Source organism: Gadus morhua, chromosome 11, assembly GCF_902167405.1.
Source record: "Gadus morhua chromosome 11, gadMor3.0, whole genome shotgun sequence".
Taxonomy (NCBI): domain Eukaryota; kingdom Metazoa; phylum Chordata; class Actinopteri; order Gadiformes; family Gadidae; genus Gadus; species Gadus morhua.
The window spans coordinates 14,575,823-14,596,859 of NC_044058.1; the positions used below are offsets into that span (position 1 = coordinate 14,575,823).

The 21,037-nt window shown below is 45.9% G+C and overlaps 1 protein-coding gene across 9 annotated transcripts in view; it reads right to left on the reverse strand.

Annotated features, from left to right (window-relative positions):
- Nucleotides 1-21,037, reverse strand: part of oxr1a (oxidation resistance 1a) — a 133,630-nt gene that overhangs the window by 7,510 nt on the left and 105,083 nt on the right. For 7 of the 9 annotated variants that reach the window (XM_030371028.1, XM_030371031.1, XM_030371029.1 and 4 more), the window contains 8 exons: nucleotides 20,795-20,902; nucleotides 19,137-19,250; nucleotides 9,172-9,324; nucleotides 8,799-8,983; nucleotides 6,840-7,501; nucleotides 5,474-5,633; nucleotides 3,859-4,024; nucleotides 617-697 (listed from right to left, as the gene is read on the reverse strand). In XM_030371028.1, coding sequence (XP_030226888.1) covers nucleotides 617-697; nucleotides 3,859-4,024; nucleotides 5,474-5,633; nucleotides 6,840-7,501; nucleotides 8,799-8,983; nucleotides 9,172-9,324; nucleotides 19,137-19,250; nucleotides 20,795-20,902 — 1,629 coding nt within the window. The remainder of the gene's footprint in view (nucleotides 1-616; nucleotides 698-3,858; nucleotides 4,025-5,473; nucleotides 5,634-6,839; nucleotides 7,502-8,798; nucleotides 8,984-9,171; nucleotides 9,325-19,136; nucleotides 19,251-20,794; nucleotides 20,903-21,037) is intronic. The other 2 variants (XM_030371033.1, XM_030371035.1) reach the window with 2 other exon arrangements.

The following is a 21,037-nucleotide window of genomic DNA, read 5'->3' on the forward strand; positions in this document are numbered from 1 at the left end:
GTGAATAGGAAAACCAATCCAATAAATTATTTGTGCGCCGCGCTCGAGATTTCCTTTGGGGTTGTTTATCTTTCTCCATAACCAGGCTTGATTGTGAGCGCTTCGCCCGGGGTTGGCATGGGGGGTGTCTCACGTTACAGTCCTCACCGAATCAGGGCCTAGCTGCATTGTTCTTTAGTAAACTATCCATCTCACCGTCAATGGAGTCTCACTTCTCTCATCCGACCCCCCGTCCCCCACCTCTCTTCCATTCATCCATCATTCCATTCTCTGTCTGGTAGCCATGGACCCCGCTCCTGAATCCACCGCTCGTTTGAGCACAATAGCGGACTTGGTTTGTACAGGGACAAGCAAGAGACAAGCGACAGACAGGATGACCCTGATTGGCTGCAGTTTCACATTTCAAATCAAATCTGTGAATAAAACCAGGCTTGGGGTAGCCTACCACATAGATAAATGACCATGTCGACAAAGGTTAAGATGTGAACACGAGGACTGCAACATCAGAGCAGAGCCAAAGGGACAGTGTGTTAGTATGAGTGTTGGCGGTCAATGTAGGGCTGGGCTTGGCTACACAGAGCAGAGATGGGCGGGCAGTTAGGGCTCATCAGGGCACCTGAAGTCGTTTGCAGAGTGAGCGCAGATCTTCGCTGTTTAGCGCATCGATCCTACGGTGGTACTCCGTCAGAGACACTACCTGGTAGTACAAAAGACAGGGACAGGAGCAACATGAAACTCTGCCGAGTGCTGCTCTTCGTTTAGTGGGGGATAAAAGGAAGGGGAGGAGGGGTTAACAGCAGAATGTTCAGTGCATTTGCTGTTTGGCAAATTGCTTGTAAAAGTGTGTCAATTTGAAATAACAATGAAAGAAAGGAGGTCGTTTAGAAGTGTTCTTGCTTATTTTTTTTAAAGCAGGCCAATCCGAGGCTGGACCTAGTTTCAACCCTGAAAAATGGGTTTCAGTTGTTGTGACAGGACATGGCTGTAGACCACAGTACAGATAATCCGACGGCATCCAAGAGTCTCCAGGCCGTTATGCATGCAGCATGTTTGTGTAATATGTTCGCCATGACAACAAGTTGATCTGTAGTGTGCAGCAACCACTCAGCACAAGTCCTGCCCTCACACAACACTGGTTTCCTACTTCCTGTGAATATAACTAGCCTACTAATAAAAAAAACTTTCTTCGCAAGTGCCAAGACATTTACCACCGACTCTTACGCAGCAAAATTCTACAACCCACACAAGGAATTATACCCTGTTGAGATGCATCAGCAAGTCCACATAATGTGAATATTGCACATAATGCAAATATTCCCCAGCACAAATAGACATAAATGAGCAAGTGTACCATGCTCGGGCCGTTTACGCATTCTCTTAGCAGTTCACAGAGCTCTGATTAATATATCAGGCAGATATGGAGTAAAGCAAGTTAAATTAATGACTTAAAAGCTGAATACATCCATTCAAGCTTTTGATAAGTTACTTTCACCTCCTCTTGATAGCGGTCAATAATGTAGCAGAAAGAGCAAAATATATCTAATTCTTATAAAAAGGTCCTACAAATACAGTGATGCTAGTCGCGTTAGCTGGGACTGAGGGGGCAGGGCCTTAAACGTTAACATTAATTTAATAGCAGGTTGCCAAAAGACAATCCTCCAATTTACGTACATTTTATGAACAAACTTAGTATCTTAACCATGCCTCTGTCTTTCATAAATCTGGACTCAGTTTACCAGGATTCTGTAATTAGTCAAAAATCCAGGCTGCATTCAGCCCGAAATGTGAACCACAAATCACGCATAGTATTATATTACACCTACTCTTCCAAAAGGTATTCGGAAATTAGTTATTACATCATCATTCAGGGACCTACACACTGTTTTCCCCATAGTCAACATTTGCCAGAAAGTCATCGTGTTATTAACCTGTTCTCCCCAAACGTAGAGGAATGTCTGAACGGGTTACAGTTCTACCCTGCCAGGAGAGCTGTCGTCCACGCGGACCGGGACAGTGTCTGCGTGCTGCGACCCCGGGAACTTGAATCAAAAACATGTATAACTGTTACCAAATGTTTGCTATGGGGGGGACCGTGGATCCACAAGGACGGTGTATGCTCACGATAATAATCAGGACTTTTTGTGTCACGAATGAGCAGCAGTGAGGCTAATAATGCATCATAAAACACCAGCTGCTTGGTCAGGTCGGACCTCGGCCAACATGCTAGCAGGCGCGTTTGCCAGTGAGCTAACAACAACAACAACAACAACAACAACAACAACCACACACACACGCACACACACACTCACACAACGTTGGATATTGTTTACAACTTACATGATATGTATACTTGGGGGTCAGAGGTTCTTCTTGAACCTTCACCCGTCTAGAAAACATGTCTTGCTTTCAGCACTAGTGTAGAGCCGGGATGTCTCATTACAAGCTTTCTTTTTTAAAGTAATTCCAAAGGCCCGTGCGCCACAAACTGTGCCTTGCGTGCACTAAAATAGAATACTTTCTCACCACTGTAGTCGTTCGGATGATTTGTAAGACATCGGCAACAACCAATGACAGCATGGCAAAAGAGTGACACCGGACGCCGATTGGATAAAAAGATTGCTCACTTTCAACAACCAGAGGGATTTAAAGACACAGCACCCTTTCATCAAACATGTTAATAGCGAGTAGTCTGTCAACACGCAGATTCACCTTAGATACAATTTATATTTTTTGTTGAATACAATTTGCCATTGCATAACAAACAATAAAATCTAAAATCTACAAGGCATAATCTGTGATGTTCAAGATTCATGTTTGATCAAAGTAAACAAGCTGGTGTCTATTTACTTATTCAAATGTGGAAGATCGGGTAGCATCCAGCTGGACAGCCAGTCTCAGGGAAAACAAATCATTCCACTTTGTTTCCTCCATGACTGATTTACATTAATATTTCACTCCAGAGGTACCAAATGCATTCTATAAATTTCTTTAGCAACAGAATCCTTCTCATTTAGCCCTTGCACAACCTATCAAATAATATCCCGGGCAAGCAGTCTACCCTGTATTCAGAAACACAGCCACAGCGTGCATCCCTAAATCGAACTCTACGCCTTCAATACATAAACCCTGCGAGAAACAATGACAACATAATAGGAACGGTAGAAGATTTAATCTTCAGTTTACCCGAAAAAAATAAATAAATCTAATTTCTGTAAATGGTTTATCATTTTGATACAGTTTTGCTGTGTTTAGCCATCAAAAATATATTCAGTGTCTTACGAGACACAGAGAACTAACGAATAAATGCAACAACAAAACGGCACACTAACTCATGAAAAACAAATTACACAAACATGCAGAGAGCTTCGGTTGCAACTTGACTGAAGTGAACACATTTCCAAGAGAAGGAAATCGTGTGCAGAAATGACACACAACATTGACACACTTTTACACACAATTTTGCACTGATACATTGACAGTTCAAACATACAGGACGAAAGCATGTTGCAATAACAAGCTAGTGATGGTAAAATAAAAAGACACACAATTTGATTTACAATAATACTGTGCATAAAGCCATAAGAAAGATAAATTAACTGACGATTAAGCACTAGACAGATGCATCACTAAACACTACAAATATGAACACAACAGTTTCAGATTCACAGGCATGGATTAATCTCAATTATTGATCCCTGAGGGAGCATGTGGGCATGTATATTATGTTGTCGACGTAAATTATTTTAAAATGCTCTTGTGTTGGGACATCTTGAGCATAGAGCTATTCCTAATCCATGCCATACAAAAAACATTAAGACGGTACGACAGCTACATTGAAGAAAAAAAACCATTGCCTACCTCCCACTCTTTCACATTGATATCAGTGACGGGCTCTTCTGCGGCCTTCTCCGAATCCTGGTTCTTTTTAACCACCCTGAACCCTGGCTCCCGGCCCACCCCCCTCACCCCTTCCCCATACATGTCCGGGCTCCACTGGATGAAGAAGACGTACAGGTGCTCAGACCTGCAGGAGAAGCAAACAGGGGGTACAATGAAGGTATTCACTGACAATCTGGAACTGGAGATAGCCCCATGATGGCTCTATACCACTGAGTATACTAAAGCATATTGAAACACCACAGTGCAGTGCAATCAAAAGTTATTTAGCAAGCAGAATGCTTGGACGACTGTAGAAAATAGGTCAATTGTCAATACATGTATTAGAAAGCAGAAAAACATTTATTCATATTTTCCTTATGGTCACCATTATTGTAATTCCTATTGGTAACCCTTCAACCAGGTATTGTCACTGTAGTCTGCATATTTCCAAGCAACGGTTTCCTATAAAACAGTAATTATATGCATGCGAGTGAAGTAAATCAATGAGTGAATGAATATCACATGGTTCTGTCTTGGGGAGAAGCCCTTGTCAAATACATAGCACTTTCCCCAGGTGTAAGGTGTCGTAGCCTAGCAACGGGTTGGTGACAACAAGATGACTTATCAGGGCTCACAGCAGAGAGAACATTTTCCAGTATCTTTGCGATAGGAGTTAGTGGTCTGACAGTGGTATGCATAAGCGGTTGTGCACACAAACACACACACGTAACAGAATTACAATAATTTGTAACATGCAGGACATTGTAAATGGGGTGTCTGTTTAAGATTCTCAGATGACGCCTGGCGTTATCTTCTCCATCCCTAGTGCCCGGTTCTCCCTCTCCATGTGGCCAACAGAGCGAACAAAGACTCCAGTATGCTGTGGCCGTTCAGTAGGACTCAGCTGGGCAAATCAATTTGGCTTTTGTGTTTATGGGCTTCTCAGAAAATGAAATGATCGAATTAAGCAATTGGGACTAATTCAAAAGCAAAACATATTAATATGGGTCAATATCTCCATGCAACGAGTCCTTGCTAAGGGTGATAACCTAATTGTGGACGCTTCTGATTTGCCAAGCATCCAGATCACATCAAAGCCTAAAATGGAAAGTCCAATAAATCAGTTGAGTTTATAAAAACTAAATGTTGCCTGTGGAAAAATCTTCAGTAGCATGGTTAACCTTCTTCCATTGACACCAAGAACCAATGCTCAGATAATTTGCATTGCTCGATCATTCTAGTGGGCCAACACAGAGTGTGGGACTGTTCCCCTGCAGAGTGGATAAATAATGAATTGTGGTGGTGCCTGGCTTTGTCAGCACAGGGAAATGGGCAGTACAGAGGAGGCAAATGAGTGCCAGGCTCCACAAAGAATGCATTTTGGATAGATTCTTCATGTTAAAAAGAGAGGATGTGCCAGATCACATACTGCTGATGAGTAGCCTGTAAAAAGTTTTTATTGAAGGGATTTTTTGTTTTATTTTGCCCCCGTATCTTGATTTAGGATTAGCTGCAGTTAGCAATAGGGCCACCATTTTTAGGCCAGGATGACATGCTGTAAATAGTCTATATAGCGTCTAGTGCTCAAACTGACCTCTCCTGTGGCACTGAGAACCAGTACTCGTGCTTCTTGCCCTGCTGGGCGTACTGCTGCATGGAGGCGCTGGCGTTGGATATAAATGTCTTCTTCATGGGCTTCCCCACACGCAGACACAGGAACTTGTGAGAGCGAGGTTTTCGTCTCTCCACTGATCCTTGTATGGGGAAAAAAAAAATCAGTAGTTTCTTAGAGAAAGTCATGCAACGCCGCATTTACGCATGACAATGCATCCTCATCGTCAGTGGTGCATTGGGGATTAATAAACATAATGACGGCAGGAGGAATACAAATGCATGCATATATATTTCCTTTTTTAATTAACTTATTAATTCAGCTTGTGAGGCGGAGTATTTTTCCATGAGGCTGCGGTTGCTTGTGTGGGCTGAGCTAATGTGCTCAGAATAAAGGGTGACCCTGCTGTGCAGCCGAGAAATACAAGTGGATATCACAGCCCCCTTTTCTCTCTTGGGCAATAATTGCCAGAGACATAAATAACTAAACTTTAAATCTAAACTGCGTTTCTCTCATCACTGGGGGGGGGAGAAGGAACAACTTTAGCTACAACATCGCTATCTAAGCCAGTACAAATGAAAGTGGGCAATCAGATAACAAGGCAAAGATTAGGCCAACCAGAAGACGATTGAAGCAAGGTTAAAGCCTGGGAGGGAGCGAGGGAGGGAGGGAGTGGAAATCTGACTTTGTTCTCCGGAGGCGTTTGGGAATTTAGCATTTACCGCCTCACACATAAAGCCACCCAGGAGAGAAGAGTTTTGTGGGTGTTTTGATGATAGGTTTAAACATTAGCATACAACACCTTCCCCCTCCCCCTCCCCCCACCTCATCTGGTAGCAGGTGTATTTGTACCCTTCTGGCGTTTGATAGGCTTTAGCTTATCGGCTGCAGGTAGGCACGCAACGCTGCAACCTGCGGTGCAAGGCATCAAAGAGCCGTACAAACCCTTCGTTTAAAGCCCGCCTCGCACTGACAAAGTGATGACAACACAGACGCTGCCGTTTCCCTTCCTCTCAGGATGCCAATTGCTAGCGATGAGGCACAAAGGAGATTGGTAAAGGTTATCAGGGAGCAGCAGGAGGGATGTGATCCTGACGTAGCCGGGGGAAGGCGGACAGGGCTTGGCTTTGATTGTGGAGGTTGGCGGAGAACACCTCGACATTGTTGGGCGATGGGTTAGCTGTGATGTTGGAGCAAGTCATCCTAAAATGCAACCAAGAGGAGTGGGAAGAACACACAAAAAGTGCACTACTGGCCACTACTGTGAGCGTTGATCAGGGGCGACCTGTGTGATGGTGCAGTGCATTCTGAGCCACTGAAAAGTGGGCGGAGCCGAGAGTGCAATTACCCTCTGCGGCGCTCTGAGGGCCCTCCTTCTCCGTGGGCTCCACTGTGTCCTTGTGTTCCCCGGCCCGCTGCACAGAGTCCGTGGCGCCCTCGCCGCAGGCTCCCTCTTGGCTGGTTGGGGGCTCGCCGGCGCCGGGCTCGGCCGAGCTCTCGGACCCGGGGCGAGACGAGCCGTCGCCGCTCCCCCGTGCCTGGCTGGTGGAGCTGGTGGGGCCGCTCGCAGCGCAGGCGGCGGGTGTGCTTGCGGTGCCCTCTAGGCTGTGCTGCTTGGACACCGTAGGAGAGCGGGCCCGGGGTTCCGCTGCAGTGTTTGGTGGAACGTCCTCCACGGGGGCCGAAGCCTTTGCCGGCTCGCTGGCCGACCCGTCTCCGCCCCGGGAGGCGGAGGGGGGGCCGACGTCCAGCTGGGTGACGGTCTGCACCGACTCGGTGGAGGCGCCGGAGGACTTGTCCATCAGGCAGAGGTCGTCGCTGGACGCCTGGTGCTCCTCCTCGCGGATGGGCGACAGCTCCGACTCGGTGAACACGTCCTCGGAGACGGAGCCCTCAGTGCTGCGCGGCGCCGTGCTGCCGCCGCTGTCGTTGGCCCCGGGCTCCCGGGGGGGCGCCTCGCCGTCCGTCAGCTGGGAGGGGTGTCTCTCCGCCGGCATCGGCTCCAGGTCACTGAGAGAGACAGAGAGTTGGGCGGGTGTCAAAGTCAAAGTCAGCTTTAATGTCAGTTCAAAAGTATGTGCCAGACAAACAGAGGAATCTAAATTGCGTTTGTCTCTGACCCAAGGTGCAATAAGGAGAAGATGAGCTTAATTAATTAAAATAAGAAATATGAACAATAAATAAATTCTAAATAGTGTAAAGGTAAGGAAAAACAAATGGTATATATAAAATAAACTTAAAAAAAGTCAATAGATTGAAATGTGCAATATGAGTTATTTGGTGAGAACCTGCAAAAACTGAACCAAAATCAATGTAATGGATGTCGTTTTGATTCATCTGTAGAAAAAAAGATGACATGAGCGAGAAGACAGTAGGCTCAAATTAGGGACAGCGTTGGTGATTAAGAGAGGGAGAGAGAAGTGAAGGGAATAGCAGGCAGCTGAGGAAACAGCTGGGTCTGACAAAGAAAATAATCACTTGTTATTCCAATAGCTGCTCTGGGGTAATGCTCCACCTAAATATAGGAATAGCCTGTTGGCCCAGTCAACAAAGCATGAGACACACACAATACACACACACATGCATACGCGCACACACACTAATACAACTAGGATACACACGTAAACACACACACACATGGCATGAACAAATTTAGCATGACTCAAAACTTTACACGTTGAGCGTCTCACAGACGCCTCTAATGTGTCTGTTCCCTGCACCGCATTTAAAACCAAATGGGTGAGCAGTTGCAACGTGGGAGGCTGAAAGCATACTTCATTAACCCCTGGCTCTAATTGCCACTTGCATTTTATTTTGGCATGGGGAAGAAGACATATTAATCTGTTGGATGTTCACTGATGCAATCTCAGTCATCTGCGGACGTGCTCAAGTGTTTACATCATGGAGTGCGGCGTATTGGGAAAAGAGAGAAAGAGAGAAAGAGAGGGACAGAGAGACAGGTGATGTATGTGAATGAGACTGTAAATCATATTTTATCTACACTGATAGAAAGGGAGCAGGGTGGGGGATTTGGCATTGCTGTGAACAGTCAAATAATTTGACTGCATGTTGTTCATTATTGTGAGAGCTTACTCAGCTTACTTATGTGCTTTAAGACACACTGAGTCAAAACACCACGGCCGTGCCAGTACAGACGCAGTGTTTTAGAACCTTCGCATCCAAAATAGACACGTAAATCATAGTCCTACGATTAATTTTTTATTGTTTGCGCTACAAATATTAACCGAATTCCACACCCCGTGTGCTTGGCCCTTTGGACATCAAAAGCATGTTTCGGATTTCCTACCCGACCGCGCCATCCCTGATCTTGGCGTCGGTGATCTCCTTGAAGATGGCGGCTGACTGCACCTCCTCCAGGGGACACATGATGCCGTACTCCTCACAGCCGTGGGCCAGCACCAGGGGGTCCATACGCTGGGGGTCGAACATGATGTTGTTGGGCGTGACCAGCAGCACGCCGTTCACCGCGCCCTGGGGGCGGCGGGATGATGGGTGAAGCACGCAGATTGGGAGGGGGGCCAGACAAAAAAAGAATAATTATAGTTTGGAAGATTCAGAACAAATTGGGTTAAATAACAGCATGGGGGCTGTGGCGAGGAGCGGTGCTGATTCCAAGCGGAGTCAATCGAGATGATGACGCTATAAGGTGTGTGGCTCACCTTGCCATCTGTGATGTACTTGCAGTTGATCTTCAGGAACTTCTCTGTCAGGGCCTCCTCCTCCTCCGAGGTAGACGACACCACCCGGCCGTGGCGCAGGGCCGAGAACACTGGGGGGTGGACTCCTTCTGGTCTGGGGGGGCCATCCGAGTCCTGAACACACAGAGACCGAGCACAGATGTTGCCAGAGAAAGGGAAAAATTAAACCAAAGCAGAATTGATGTGTACATTGGGAATGGAGTGGCAGGGATATCAGCTTGACCTGCGAGATAAATGAATGAATTAGAACATTTCCTCTGTTTATAGAAAAAACAATGGTCAATAAAAGGTCACTCAATGGTGATTGAACCAATGGGCCATTGACGAAAGCCCTTGCATTTTAAGCATTATAAATGTAACAAACTGGGTGTTGGGGGCGACATTGTTTGTATCTCTGGGAAAGATTAGCACTTATCGCCAAAGGCGCCCCAGGAGAGACAGAAGCAGTTATATTTGTGATTGCAACATGAAATTCGATTATACCCCAAGGCTTGTTTACTTCAGTTATGAAATGTTCTTTTACAAAAATCAGAAGATTCCAAAAAGGAAAAGCAAGGGAAACACCCATCCCAGACAAACAAAGGCCTAAAGGAAACTCCACAGCGCTAAAACTTGAAATATCTGAACTTTTGGCATGAAAAATGTTTATGTGTGGGAATACATAAAACATGCTTCAACTAGGTCCATGCAGTGCAACAAACAACTGTAAATGCAAATCTTAATCAATCCGGATTAGATATAAGGAATCTTCTCTACATAGCCACTCTCTTTTTACTGGATTGGGATTTAAACTTTTAAAGAACACTATAACCACCCTATGGTGAACTCAACCCACAGAGGAGTTAATCCCCAGACGACTTTGGAGAACTAAGCACCACTTTTGCCAAAAGGGGACAAATTTGCATGCCTGGCACTTGGTTTAAATTGCAAAACAAATCAACATTGTTTGCATCACGAGAGAGACACAAAGCAGAGATCACGTGAATTCTGTAGACGCCAGTCTTCACAGATACTTCATACAGCACAACTATTAGCTCAGAGGAGGGCTAATGTAAAATGAATCAATTCACCTATCATAGTCTGTGATTAATAGGGGCAATTAGCAAGAATATAATCATACCCTTTCGGAGCGTTAAGCATAATGTTCTCCTTGTCTGGTTAGCAGTGTTTTAATGAAAACTGACGAGGCCATAGAGAATGAATTCATAAGCCATACAAATATGGCATATTGTCTCCGTCAAAAGGGAAACCTCAGATCTTGTTTTATATTCAATACCACCTAAAGCATTATCCTTAAACCAATATTGGCACAATGCATTGCCAATGGGGTTGTGTGAGGTTAGCCAGCCTACTCGATGAACCAAAATCCTATTTTAAAACACTAGTGCACAGAAGGGATCTGAAAGCTTTTTATCTGTCAACCCCCCCCCCCCCCCCCCCCCCCCAACACTGTATGCACTAGGAACAAGCGTGCACCACCTTGAACATCATTTAATGGCAGCACAGAGTAAGCCATCAAACTGGCAGCTCGACACTCCTTCAACAGCTTTATTATTCTGTGTTCCCATACCAGCCGGTTACAGTAAAGAAAAACGTAGTCTACTGTAGACATAACAAAAAAAAAAAACACTTCAACCTATTCCCATTTTCTGTCATGAATAAAAACATTTGCTAGACGCAGCTATCATCGTCTCCCATCATGATCGTTCGGCCCTTGTCGTCCACCATCAGTCCATAGAGAGCACTGCGTAGCCAGTCAGCCCTCTAACTAAGATCTCACCACACCAGGCCTATATGCTGGCAGGTACAATATATTCTCAATTCTGTTGTTGCTGCCATCCTTTGTCTCCCAGCCAACAGCGCTGCGGCGATGTGCCACAGATGGCGCGACTGCTGGGCTGTGAGCACGAGGAATGGTGGGCCAGCTGCTTCTACCGGTGGCTCCCTGCCATGCAATCTATGAGCCTGTGCAGCGGAAGACCGACTCACTGACTGACTGGACTGACTGGGGGTGTCATGTGTGTCTGCATAACTGACTGCAGGGTAAGAAGGAGCGGTGGTCGCTGGGCAGATGTTCAGCCTGATGGGACTGTCACTGGGGCAGAACAGCAGACTGTTTTTCCCACTGAGTGAGCCTCAATGAGACTGAGAGACCGACAGCAGGTCAGACTGAAGGAGCTCTCTGGATGGTAAAGGAGGAAGTGAGTGGTGGAGTTGGGTGAGGGGGAGTGGGGTGATGTGTGTTTGTGTTTCGGAGAAAAAGATAATGAGGGAGTAGAGCCTGGAGGTACATAAGCAGAACATACTCTGTGTGCGTGTGCGCGGGCGTGTGCGTGGCGGGGCCTGACGAAGGCGAAGAGAAAGAGCGCACGAAATTGGACAAAAAAAAAAAGAGAAAGCTAACCAAAAAAGTGCGGCGCTGCGTGAATGTTGTCAAATGTCAAGCGCCGCCAGACGAGTAGGAGCCAGAAAGAAAACCAAAAAGCGTCTGCTGCACTGCTGACACGCGCGCGCCTACGTTCGCCTCCCTCGTCCTCGTCTCCCAGCACAGTCGACCGAACACTGCCCGGGGCTCCTGACCCACGTCGACACAACGAGCGCCGGCTCTGGGATGAGGGGGCCGAACGATCTGTTTCTCCAATAAAACAAGCCTTTGCTGTCGGGGAGCCGGTGCGGCGGCGGCACCAGGTAGTGTTCCGCATATTGGCCCTGGGTTTCGCTTCCTGGTTCCTCCTTTGAATGTGTTGAAAAAAATTAAAAAAGGGAGATTGTTTTCACGCGGATTACTGGTCGGACAGCATTGAGCCCCAATCACCTGGCGGCGTCGGGAGATAACTTGTTTGAATTGTTGCATCCAAAATAGACTAGAGTCCGAGTGGAATAACACAGCCGCAGTTCATTCGTATTCTTGTGCGTTTGTATTTCAAGGTAGGAGGTGACAAAAAAAACAAAAAGCCTCAATTTCTCTGTCTCTGCCCCCCGTACATGTTCATTTAGTTGCAGACATTATTTTGACACAGTGCATCTCAACATAATGTGCAAATAGAATCCACATAAACAGACAGACGCACACCTGCTATAGACGATCGTCTTGCAGTCACCACATAACTCCTTTTTCATAGAAAGAACTAAACACTGGCCTATCATGGGAAAAATCAACGGTGAAAAAGGGTGTCAACCACCAATCACACGCACACGCACACGCACACACACACACACACACACACACACACACACACACACACACACACACACACACACACGTCTGCAATTTACCCAGAGCTCACAAGGGAACTAGTGCCAGACGTGGGTATTCCAACCTGCTGACTCCAACGGTTTTCAGGCAACCTGTTCACCAGGTGTTGACATGTTCATGCCTGTCGACTGTTGACAACCAAGACCACTTGATCTCAAGACAACTGTGTTTGATATGGAAATGAACACGTTCAATCAACTAGGAGCGACGGGGACTTATGCCAACGTTATGATACTCCAGGCACGAAAGCCTCGTTTAGGCTCAGTGAGTTCCCGTGCATTACTGTACTGTTGCGTACCTATATAACCTTTAGTAGCCTGCAAAGACCGAAGATAGTGGTGTATACGACTTAATGAAAAAGGTGTTCATCAATTTCTAGTCACGATATTCATTTTCACTCCGTCAAGGAAGGGAGGGACCTCCTTGCTTTCCAGAACTAAGGGTGCGAAGTTCTGAGTTCCCGCCCGGTTTCGTGTTCAACCCTTATCTATGCGTTGAGTTAGCGTCCCTTGTGTTTAGGAAGCGCAGGGATAAGGTGTACAGTATGATCGGTCAACATGAGGAAGTGGAACCTCCAATTTGCCAATCTGTCATAAAATTGTAGGCACCGTAAACACAGGCTGCTTGTATACTTTAGCAGAAGGTTTCACTCCCCCCTGCAGGCCATTAAACATTGTCCCACAGAACACACTTAAATTCACTCCAAGCTCAAGATCTCCCCGCCCGCACATACCCTCGCTTCTCATTCACAAACATATGATTTAGAACATCAAGGTTGAACCCGGTGGCACAAGACGACACCGCAGGGTGTTGTAAAACTACCGGAACCTTGAATGGATCTCCTCCAGTCAAACCACAGCCATTGAAAGAGCAGGACCAAGGGCATCGTTTATATTTAGAGGCTGTGCAAAACATCGTCCGTACGGAAAAACTGAAGTCAAACACTTGCTGCTTTCAATGTAGTCAAATAACCAGAGCTGAAGTCTTGTGGAGTCAGTGGCTGGAATCAAAGTAGGGGAGGGGGGGGGGGGGGGGGGGGGGGGAAAGAGAGAGAGAGAGAGAGAGAGAGAGAGAGAGAGAGAGAGAGAGAGAGAGAGAGAGAGAGAGAGAGAGAGAGAGAGATCTCATAACGAAACAGCTCATACGTTTAATTCTGGCATTTCTGAGAGGCGAAATGTCAACTGCATGGCATAACATTCAATAGCAGAATGTTTATTAAATTAGCTTTGATATCTGTGCAGGCTTTTTTTTCCCTTGCCCTTCGAATATTGACAGAAAAGGCTGGTGGAGGAGATTTAGTGATGCCACTGTGCTTTGACCTTGACCGTGACAGTGTGAGATCCCACCACAAAATACGACTCCACAGCGCCCCCAAGTGGACATTGACCGTTCAGGAAGCAGGAGCAGGACGTTGAGTGACTTCATGACGTCTGATAATCGAAGAGCTCCATAGAGCTCGTAAGTCCGCCCCTTCCGGGAGACCCCCATGGGACCTCTGGAGAGAAAGTAATTATTTTCTGGTCCCAGTTCTGATATGCCCTCGATTACACATGTTGTTTGTGGATATAAATTATAATTTTTCATGCAAAGAAAACAAAAAAAAATTCAGAAGAAGCTTGATAATGTTAGGTTTTGCGTGAGGCCGCGTTGTGAACTACAGCCCCTCGCTGCTCTCGACGCGAATGATATACGTCACCACCACTCTGGTACAGGCATGGCGATCTCTCTGCTCCACCTCACCGCTTTTTTCCAAGGGGAGGATAACAGCATCGAAAGAGGTGAAATGTGTAGATTTTCAGTTATGCCGATGGGGAGATTGTCATCGTCACATACGAGACGTGTAGTCTCTCATTGTGTTTTCTCTACACCCTTTGACCGTTTATTGTGAACAATTGCACAATAAACGGTCAAACTCTTTACGTGAAAAATTATTATTTGGACCCAAACAAAATATGTGTAATCCAAGGCATTTAATGACTGGGATCAGAAAATAATAAATTTCGTTCCATTGACTCCCATTCTAATTTTCCTCGCCCAGAGGTCCCATGAGGGGTCTACCTGAAGGGGCGTATTTACGAGCTCTATGGAGTACTAAACTGAAAACGTCACGTTGTCCTGGCAACCAGATTTTCAGTTCTAAACAACCGAACGAGAGATGGTGTTTTCCGTAGCTTCCATGTGTTGTTTCTTTCAAAACGAAAATAAATCAATTTCAAGAGGTGAAAATCACTACCAACCGAAACATGTCGAGGCGTTCATGTATTCCCCTGATGGGGTATTAAAAGGAAAAGTTCGCGCTAGCATGAAAGACAAAGTTTATAATGTAACGGTAAATTGGCCCAATCTCAATTTTACTCACATCATTGGTAAAGCAAACTCGCAAATCAATTCGCAAAAAAATCGTTCCTCTTCTATAAAACGTTCGTGTGGCATGGGATTTCCCTTTGTTAATTTGGTTTGTGTAGAACCGAAAATCGGTTGCTATGGAAACGTGACGACACACTTTAGTACTCTATTGTGTCAAACCTTTTATTATATTTAGACGTTTGCGGTACAGACTCATAATGACCTGATAATTATCATATTAAAATACAAGAACCCTAGTTTCCAGTTCCTACCGCTCTCCTGCACTCATATCTTCATATCTGGTATTTTTTGGAAACTTGCCGAGCAGCACTTTAATTGGTAGTTACCTCGGTATGGATTTCGTTCCCAACCACACTTGGAAATCATATTGGATAACCACATTAGCGAAATGACTCAACGTAAATGTACAAGAAAAGAAAATGTTACGCACTTTATATGTCAAACAGGAGACGATGACTAATCCGGGAAGAAGTCCCGTAATTCTAATACTCTCTCCAGTCCACTCAAAGAGCCGATTGAATTAATTTGTGCTTTTTAAGACGCATTTGTCTAAACGCTAACACGAGCGGAGATGGTGCAACAGTGTCGGCAGCCACTAAAGCGCATCGTGGGGAGCGCACCCTAAATAGCCGTGGAACCGGAGACTAGTGGTACCTAATAAGTGGATCCAGTCCCAGTTCATGAAGAGTGCTCGTCATTCCACCAGTGCTAATTTTAGATCCCACCCCGGTAGAAGGAAGGAAGTAGAGGAGGGAGAAATGGAGAGAATAGAGGATAAAGGTGTGGATGCCAAAACAGGAGGTGACGGGGGAAGGTCAGCAGTGGGCAGAGTGAGCGTGACGGTGCCAAAGCAAACGTGCGTGTGCACCTGCATGTGTACCCATCTATTCCTATGTGCTTGTGAAGACTACGCGTGTGTCTGTGTGTGATAGAAAGCAAATTAACCTGTCTGCAAATGCCACAGAGGGATACACAGTGAGACAGATATGTCAGAGAAAGAATGAAAGAGAGAAAGAAAGAAAGTAAGAAAGAAAGAAAGAAAGAAAGAAAGAAAGAAAGAAAGAAAGAAAGAAAGAAAGAAAGAAAGGGAGGGGGCCGTGAACACATGTCATACCCCAGACCTCTTTTAGACCCAACAAGTCAAAAATAAACAAAACAACACAGAAAAGGTTAAGGTTGGTGTGTAGATTAACACAGAGACTGTGCCACCAAGTATGTTATGTATTCCACAGGTACCACCCTACCATGATGGATGAACGTCTGATGTGAAGTGATTTCCTTACAAATGATGGTGGGCACATTGCAGCCTTTTAAAACGTTACTTATATGACATCTATGGCGCGACAATAGTGCTCTTGTACGATTGCTCATCACACTAATGGGGAACCAGCAATTCCCAGTGTTACTCTTTAGGCTAGGGGAACATCCAGTAATAGGCTATTTAAACAGCTGCTGCATTAAATGCATCTGTATACAGAGCAGACAAAGACAACAGCCTATTTTATTGCCTCGCCGCTATATATATATGTACTTGTGCCCGTCTATTAGCGGATGGCCTCTTTGATAGGATGATGGCACCAAAATAGTCTGGTAATTAGAAAATGCAGGGTTGTGGAGGAATAAGTTGTTATTAGGGTTCTTCCTGGGCGTTTGAATCAACCAGCACCTGGAAGCCGCTTCCCCTGCTTCCTGCTTAAACAGCCCTTGGCAATACAGGCTGCAGACACCCACAAACACACATAGAGTCGTACACACACACACACGGATTGGGAAAAGAGAGCAGCCGGGTGTAAAAAAACAAAAAAATAAAACCCATTTCCCAAACAAACCCAGATCTTGCAGCCGAGACATCGTTCAGTGAGCCATCGGGCCCTATCTGCATTGCCTTTCCAGTGCACTTCCTCTGCCTGAAATAATTGCTGCCTCGCTTCACGTCTGGTGGAGAGCAAGCGTCGCTGCCACCGCCGCTGCCGCCGCCGCTGCCGCCGCCGCCATCGCCGCGCTTCCAGTTGCTCTAAATATCCGACGCCCCATCACTTTTAAAGGCTTAATTCCTCCGCAGTCGCAACCCGTCTCTCTCCCTCTCTCTCTCTCTCTCTGATCCGCCCCCCGTGGAGAGGCCGACACAATATGCTCTCGTTCCTCCATCAGGCCTGACCTAAATAGATAAGTCAAGTCAACTAAGGAGGCCCTTCTTCTGGGTCCGCCACTGCCGCGCTGGGGGAACTACAGGTGGACGCAGGAGGGGGAGGGGGGAGGGAAAGAGGCGGTTGAGCGCCTCCCCCTAGAGTCCGTTGATGACGGCGGTGACCCCGGTTCGATGGATGTGCGGTGGCTGTTAGGCCGTCGGCAGCAGCAGCCATTTTCCGGTAGGGGCAACCGAAAATAAAGAACACGGATATCCGTTGCCAAGGAGACAGGGGCCAGCGGGTACAAACAGACTGTATTTCTTGTGGGGGGGGGGGGGGGTCCACAGAGGTTCCTGCAGTGCTTATTGATTGGCTCATTCGGATGCGGACGACAAAAGAGTTGACCTGCAGCAAGGGGGGTTTGAGAGCCACTGGGCTGGGAGGGGAGGTGTGTGTATATATACATACATTTATTCTGCATATTTATGCCAGCAATTGTACTGTTTTCATACCATCACTACTACAATTTCATACATACTTCATACTTAACTAGAACGATTTAATAATCTTTTATTTAAGGATGGTTATTCTACTATTCCTCTTGAGTTAAGCCCACAACTCTGTCCCGAGAACAACCGAGGTCCCACGATCAAACACTATTAGCCCTTTAAAACGGGCTATCTTTAGAGCTGCTGAATCAATGCCTTGCAACCTTTCTCAGCAGCGTTCACTCCATGGAACGGCAGCAACCTTTTGTCAAGGCAAACTCCCAGCCACGCGGCGCTCCTTCTTACTTGCTTGCTTTAACAAACCAGCTATAGGTTATACAAGAGGCTGTGCACTTACCTTGAGTTGCAGTGGCAGAAATAATGAACATGTTAGATGGTCAATGTACTGCATTTAAATAGCGCTTTTCAGACCTGTGGGTACTCAAAGTGCTGTACAATTATTGCCTCGCCATAATCATCATTCATAGACAAACGGCGGCGTCAACCAGCCAAGGCAACCGTCCCCTGGTCTGAGGGCCCCTCTAAACTTGCTGCTCGGCCTTGTGAGCCAGGGCAATACGGGGTCCGGGAGGTCCAACCAGTCTGTCCTGGCTTCACTAAAACACCTTACCAATAGAGCTTGTCAAAAGATCTTCCTTCCAATTCTCCCCAAAAGCATTTGGCATTTAGGAATGAATGTGTGATCTTCTGTACGGAATTGATGGACAGAATATATTATGACATGCAAGTACTTAAAAAAAACAACATTAACACCAAAGACCAATGTGCTACTGTTGTTGTTTACATTTGTGGCACGCACGTTCACACAAAATGATTTAGAAAAAAAATGATATTGGTTACGGTTCGATCACCACCACCAAATTGTCCTTCATCACAGACCTCATTAACACAGTCCCCTTTCGGCCTAACAGACCCGATGAAGCAATAACTGCACTGCCAGAAAATGGCAGGCAACAATTTGCTTGACATCTAGCCCTGGGAAGCCAAAGGCCACAATACATTCCTACACAGAGAAAACAAAATGCTATTACAGCCTGTCTTGGCCTTGGACAATATTACAGTTCCCCCCGCATCCCTTAACCGTGTCCCTCATTGCTTGGACAATATTAGACATTGTCCCTGGCATATCCTTGGATTATATGAGACAGTTCTCCCCCTGCTGTGTCCTTTATGACACATCCTTCTGGGTGGTTGCCATTAAATTGATGATCGGCGTGACTTTGAGATGTCACAAAAGGAGGCCAGGCTGTGAGTGTTTCTGCAAACAGTATGTGCGCGTGCGTATGCGAGAGATGAGTGTGCAAGAGACACATTTCTCTGTATGTGTGTACATGTGGGTAGTTGCTGCCCATTCTAATCACTCATCAGGAAAATATGCCCACAAACTGGTTCACACGTGTGCATGTTGAAGACACAAAAACGTGACTTCCAGAATCAACCATCAATCTAACATCTTTTTTTTTTTTGTTGGACTGGGCAACAGGTACCCAGATGTACCACTTCTACTGCGTGTGTGTGTGCATGTACTATCAAACAGTACTATGTGTAGCAATAGGTCAAAGTCATTGGCAAGTTGTATTTTGCAAGTGCTCCTCAACTTGGACTGTGTAGAATTGTGTCGGCGGGTGTGAGGGGGGGTTGGGGCTGGGGGGAGGGTCAACGTACCGTCACCTTCTCCAGGTCAGCCTCAGAGGAGGTGGGAGACAGGGGGCTGATGGGACTGAGGGAGGGGGAACTTCCCACACTGGAGATGTATTCTGGATCAGGGACGTACAGAACCTGCACACAGAACACAAAGACCGGTCCGTATTTACACAGGCTAAGCCTCTGTGCAAACACTCATGCATGCATGCATGCACGCATGCATGCAAAGGGGGTTGGGGAAAAAGGATAGGCACACACAAATGCATGGATCAAATGTAACATTTACACGCATGTGCTGAAAATCACACATAATATGCACAATTTCATATCTATTTTATATGAAATAGTTATGGAAAGGTTTCAACAATTAATATGGGGAAAGAGATACACTTCGATGTATGTAGGTATGTATGCATGTACATACATATATATATATAATACACACATATACACTCACACACATATATATGGAAATATATACACATTGTGATTGTGAGTGCAACAGTAAGGTGGATAAATTAGTGGTTGTGGTTGTGCAGGAGTGCAGTGTGCAGATCACTCAAGTCCCAGCCTCGAAAACCAGAAGACGGCTGATGGCTTGGTAAGTGCTCTCCAGCCGCCCACTGTTTGGACACATCTCAAGTTGCCTTTGTCTGTCCTTCCCCGAGCCCAAAGAGAGTCACAGAGCTGGGCTCCAGAGTGGCTTGTCACCATCTGCATTTTCTTTCAGAGGCCAAGAAATTTCCTAGGAAAATATTATGTTGGATGCCTGCCGTCTCTCAATTTTAAAATCTGGCTGACGCTCAACAGTGCGAGATCTATCAAGGCATGTGCATGGGGCACTGATTTTAGCAGACTTAAAGCAGGTTAGCTTCCAAGTCAGTTAGTCCAACAGGCATTTTAAGCTAAATCAAAGTGTTCCAAAATGTATTTAAGAGGCTAGGTTTGAATGCATGTTTATGTTCTCCTGAAGAGAGTACATGATGAACAAAGTTTTTTGCTTGAATTAACTCAGTCAATCAGAATCTAGCTAAGAAAACTGCAATAAACTGTACATAAATACTGCATATAGCATGACAGACTGGAGCTGTTAGACAGTTCACAGTAATAAGAGAAGTATGTCTTCTTAAATACAGTGTATTGAATAATAAACTACAGGACATATCCATCCAGCTTTTCGACCACATCTAAATTGCACAATATTTGAACAACATAATAGCCCATAAACTTATGATTGTGTGCATGGAGACCTAGCCCCAGGTACCCTGTGGGCGTTCAAGGCATGGTTAGTTCCCAATGAATGTGTGCTTGCATGTAACATGTCGGTCTGACCCCGAGCCATCGAGGGAATCAACATTGTCCCCGAAATAAAGTTTTCATGTACTACTATCAATTTATTTTTTTTTACAGACATCAAAGAGCATGTGCGATAAATGCACCAAGACGTCGTCAAAGGAGACAAAATGATCAAATCAAGGAAAAAACAACATATATCCGTCCAAAAATCCTTTTGAAGATAAAATCCTTTCTAGGCCACCGATGAAATGTAATGCCAGGATTTGTGCCGTTTATAAATGAGGCATGTTCCATTGGAGGGGTGGTGTATTGTATGTTGGTGGGGTTGTGTACTGTATGTTGGTGGGTGGGTGGTGGTGGGGGTGCACGGCCCGGGTCCACACCTGGCCAGGCACCACGGCCCTGGAGAACAGCTTGTTGAGCTGCACCAGCTCATTGGGTGTGCTGTCGAACTTGAGCGCTATGCTGTTCAGCGTGTCCCGGGATTCCACCTGGACCACAAAACGAGAGAGAAAGGGGTGAGTCGGGGCGGCAGGCTGCATGTGAGGATAGGAGAGGGTGGAAGAATCGCCTGCCGTTAAGAACCGCAGCTGCACTGTTTGTAATGTGATGGTTTCTTCGAATAA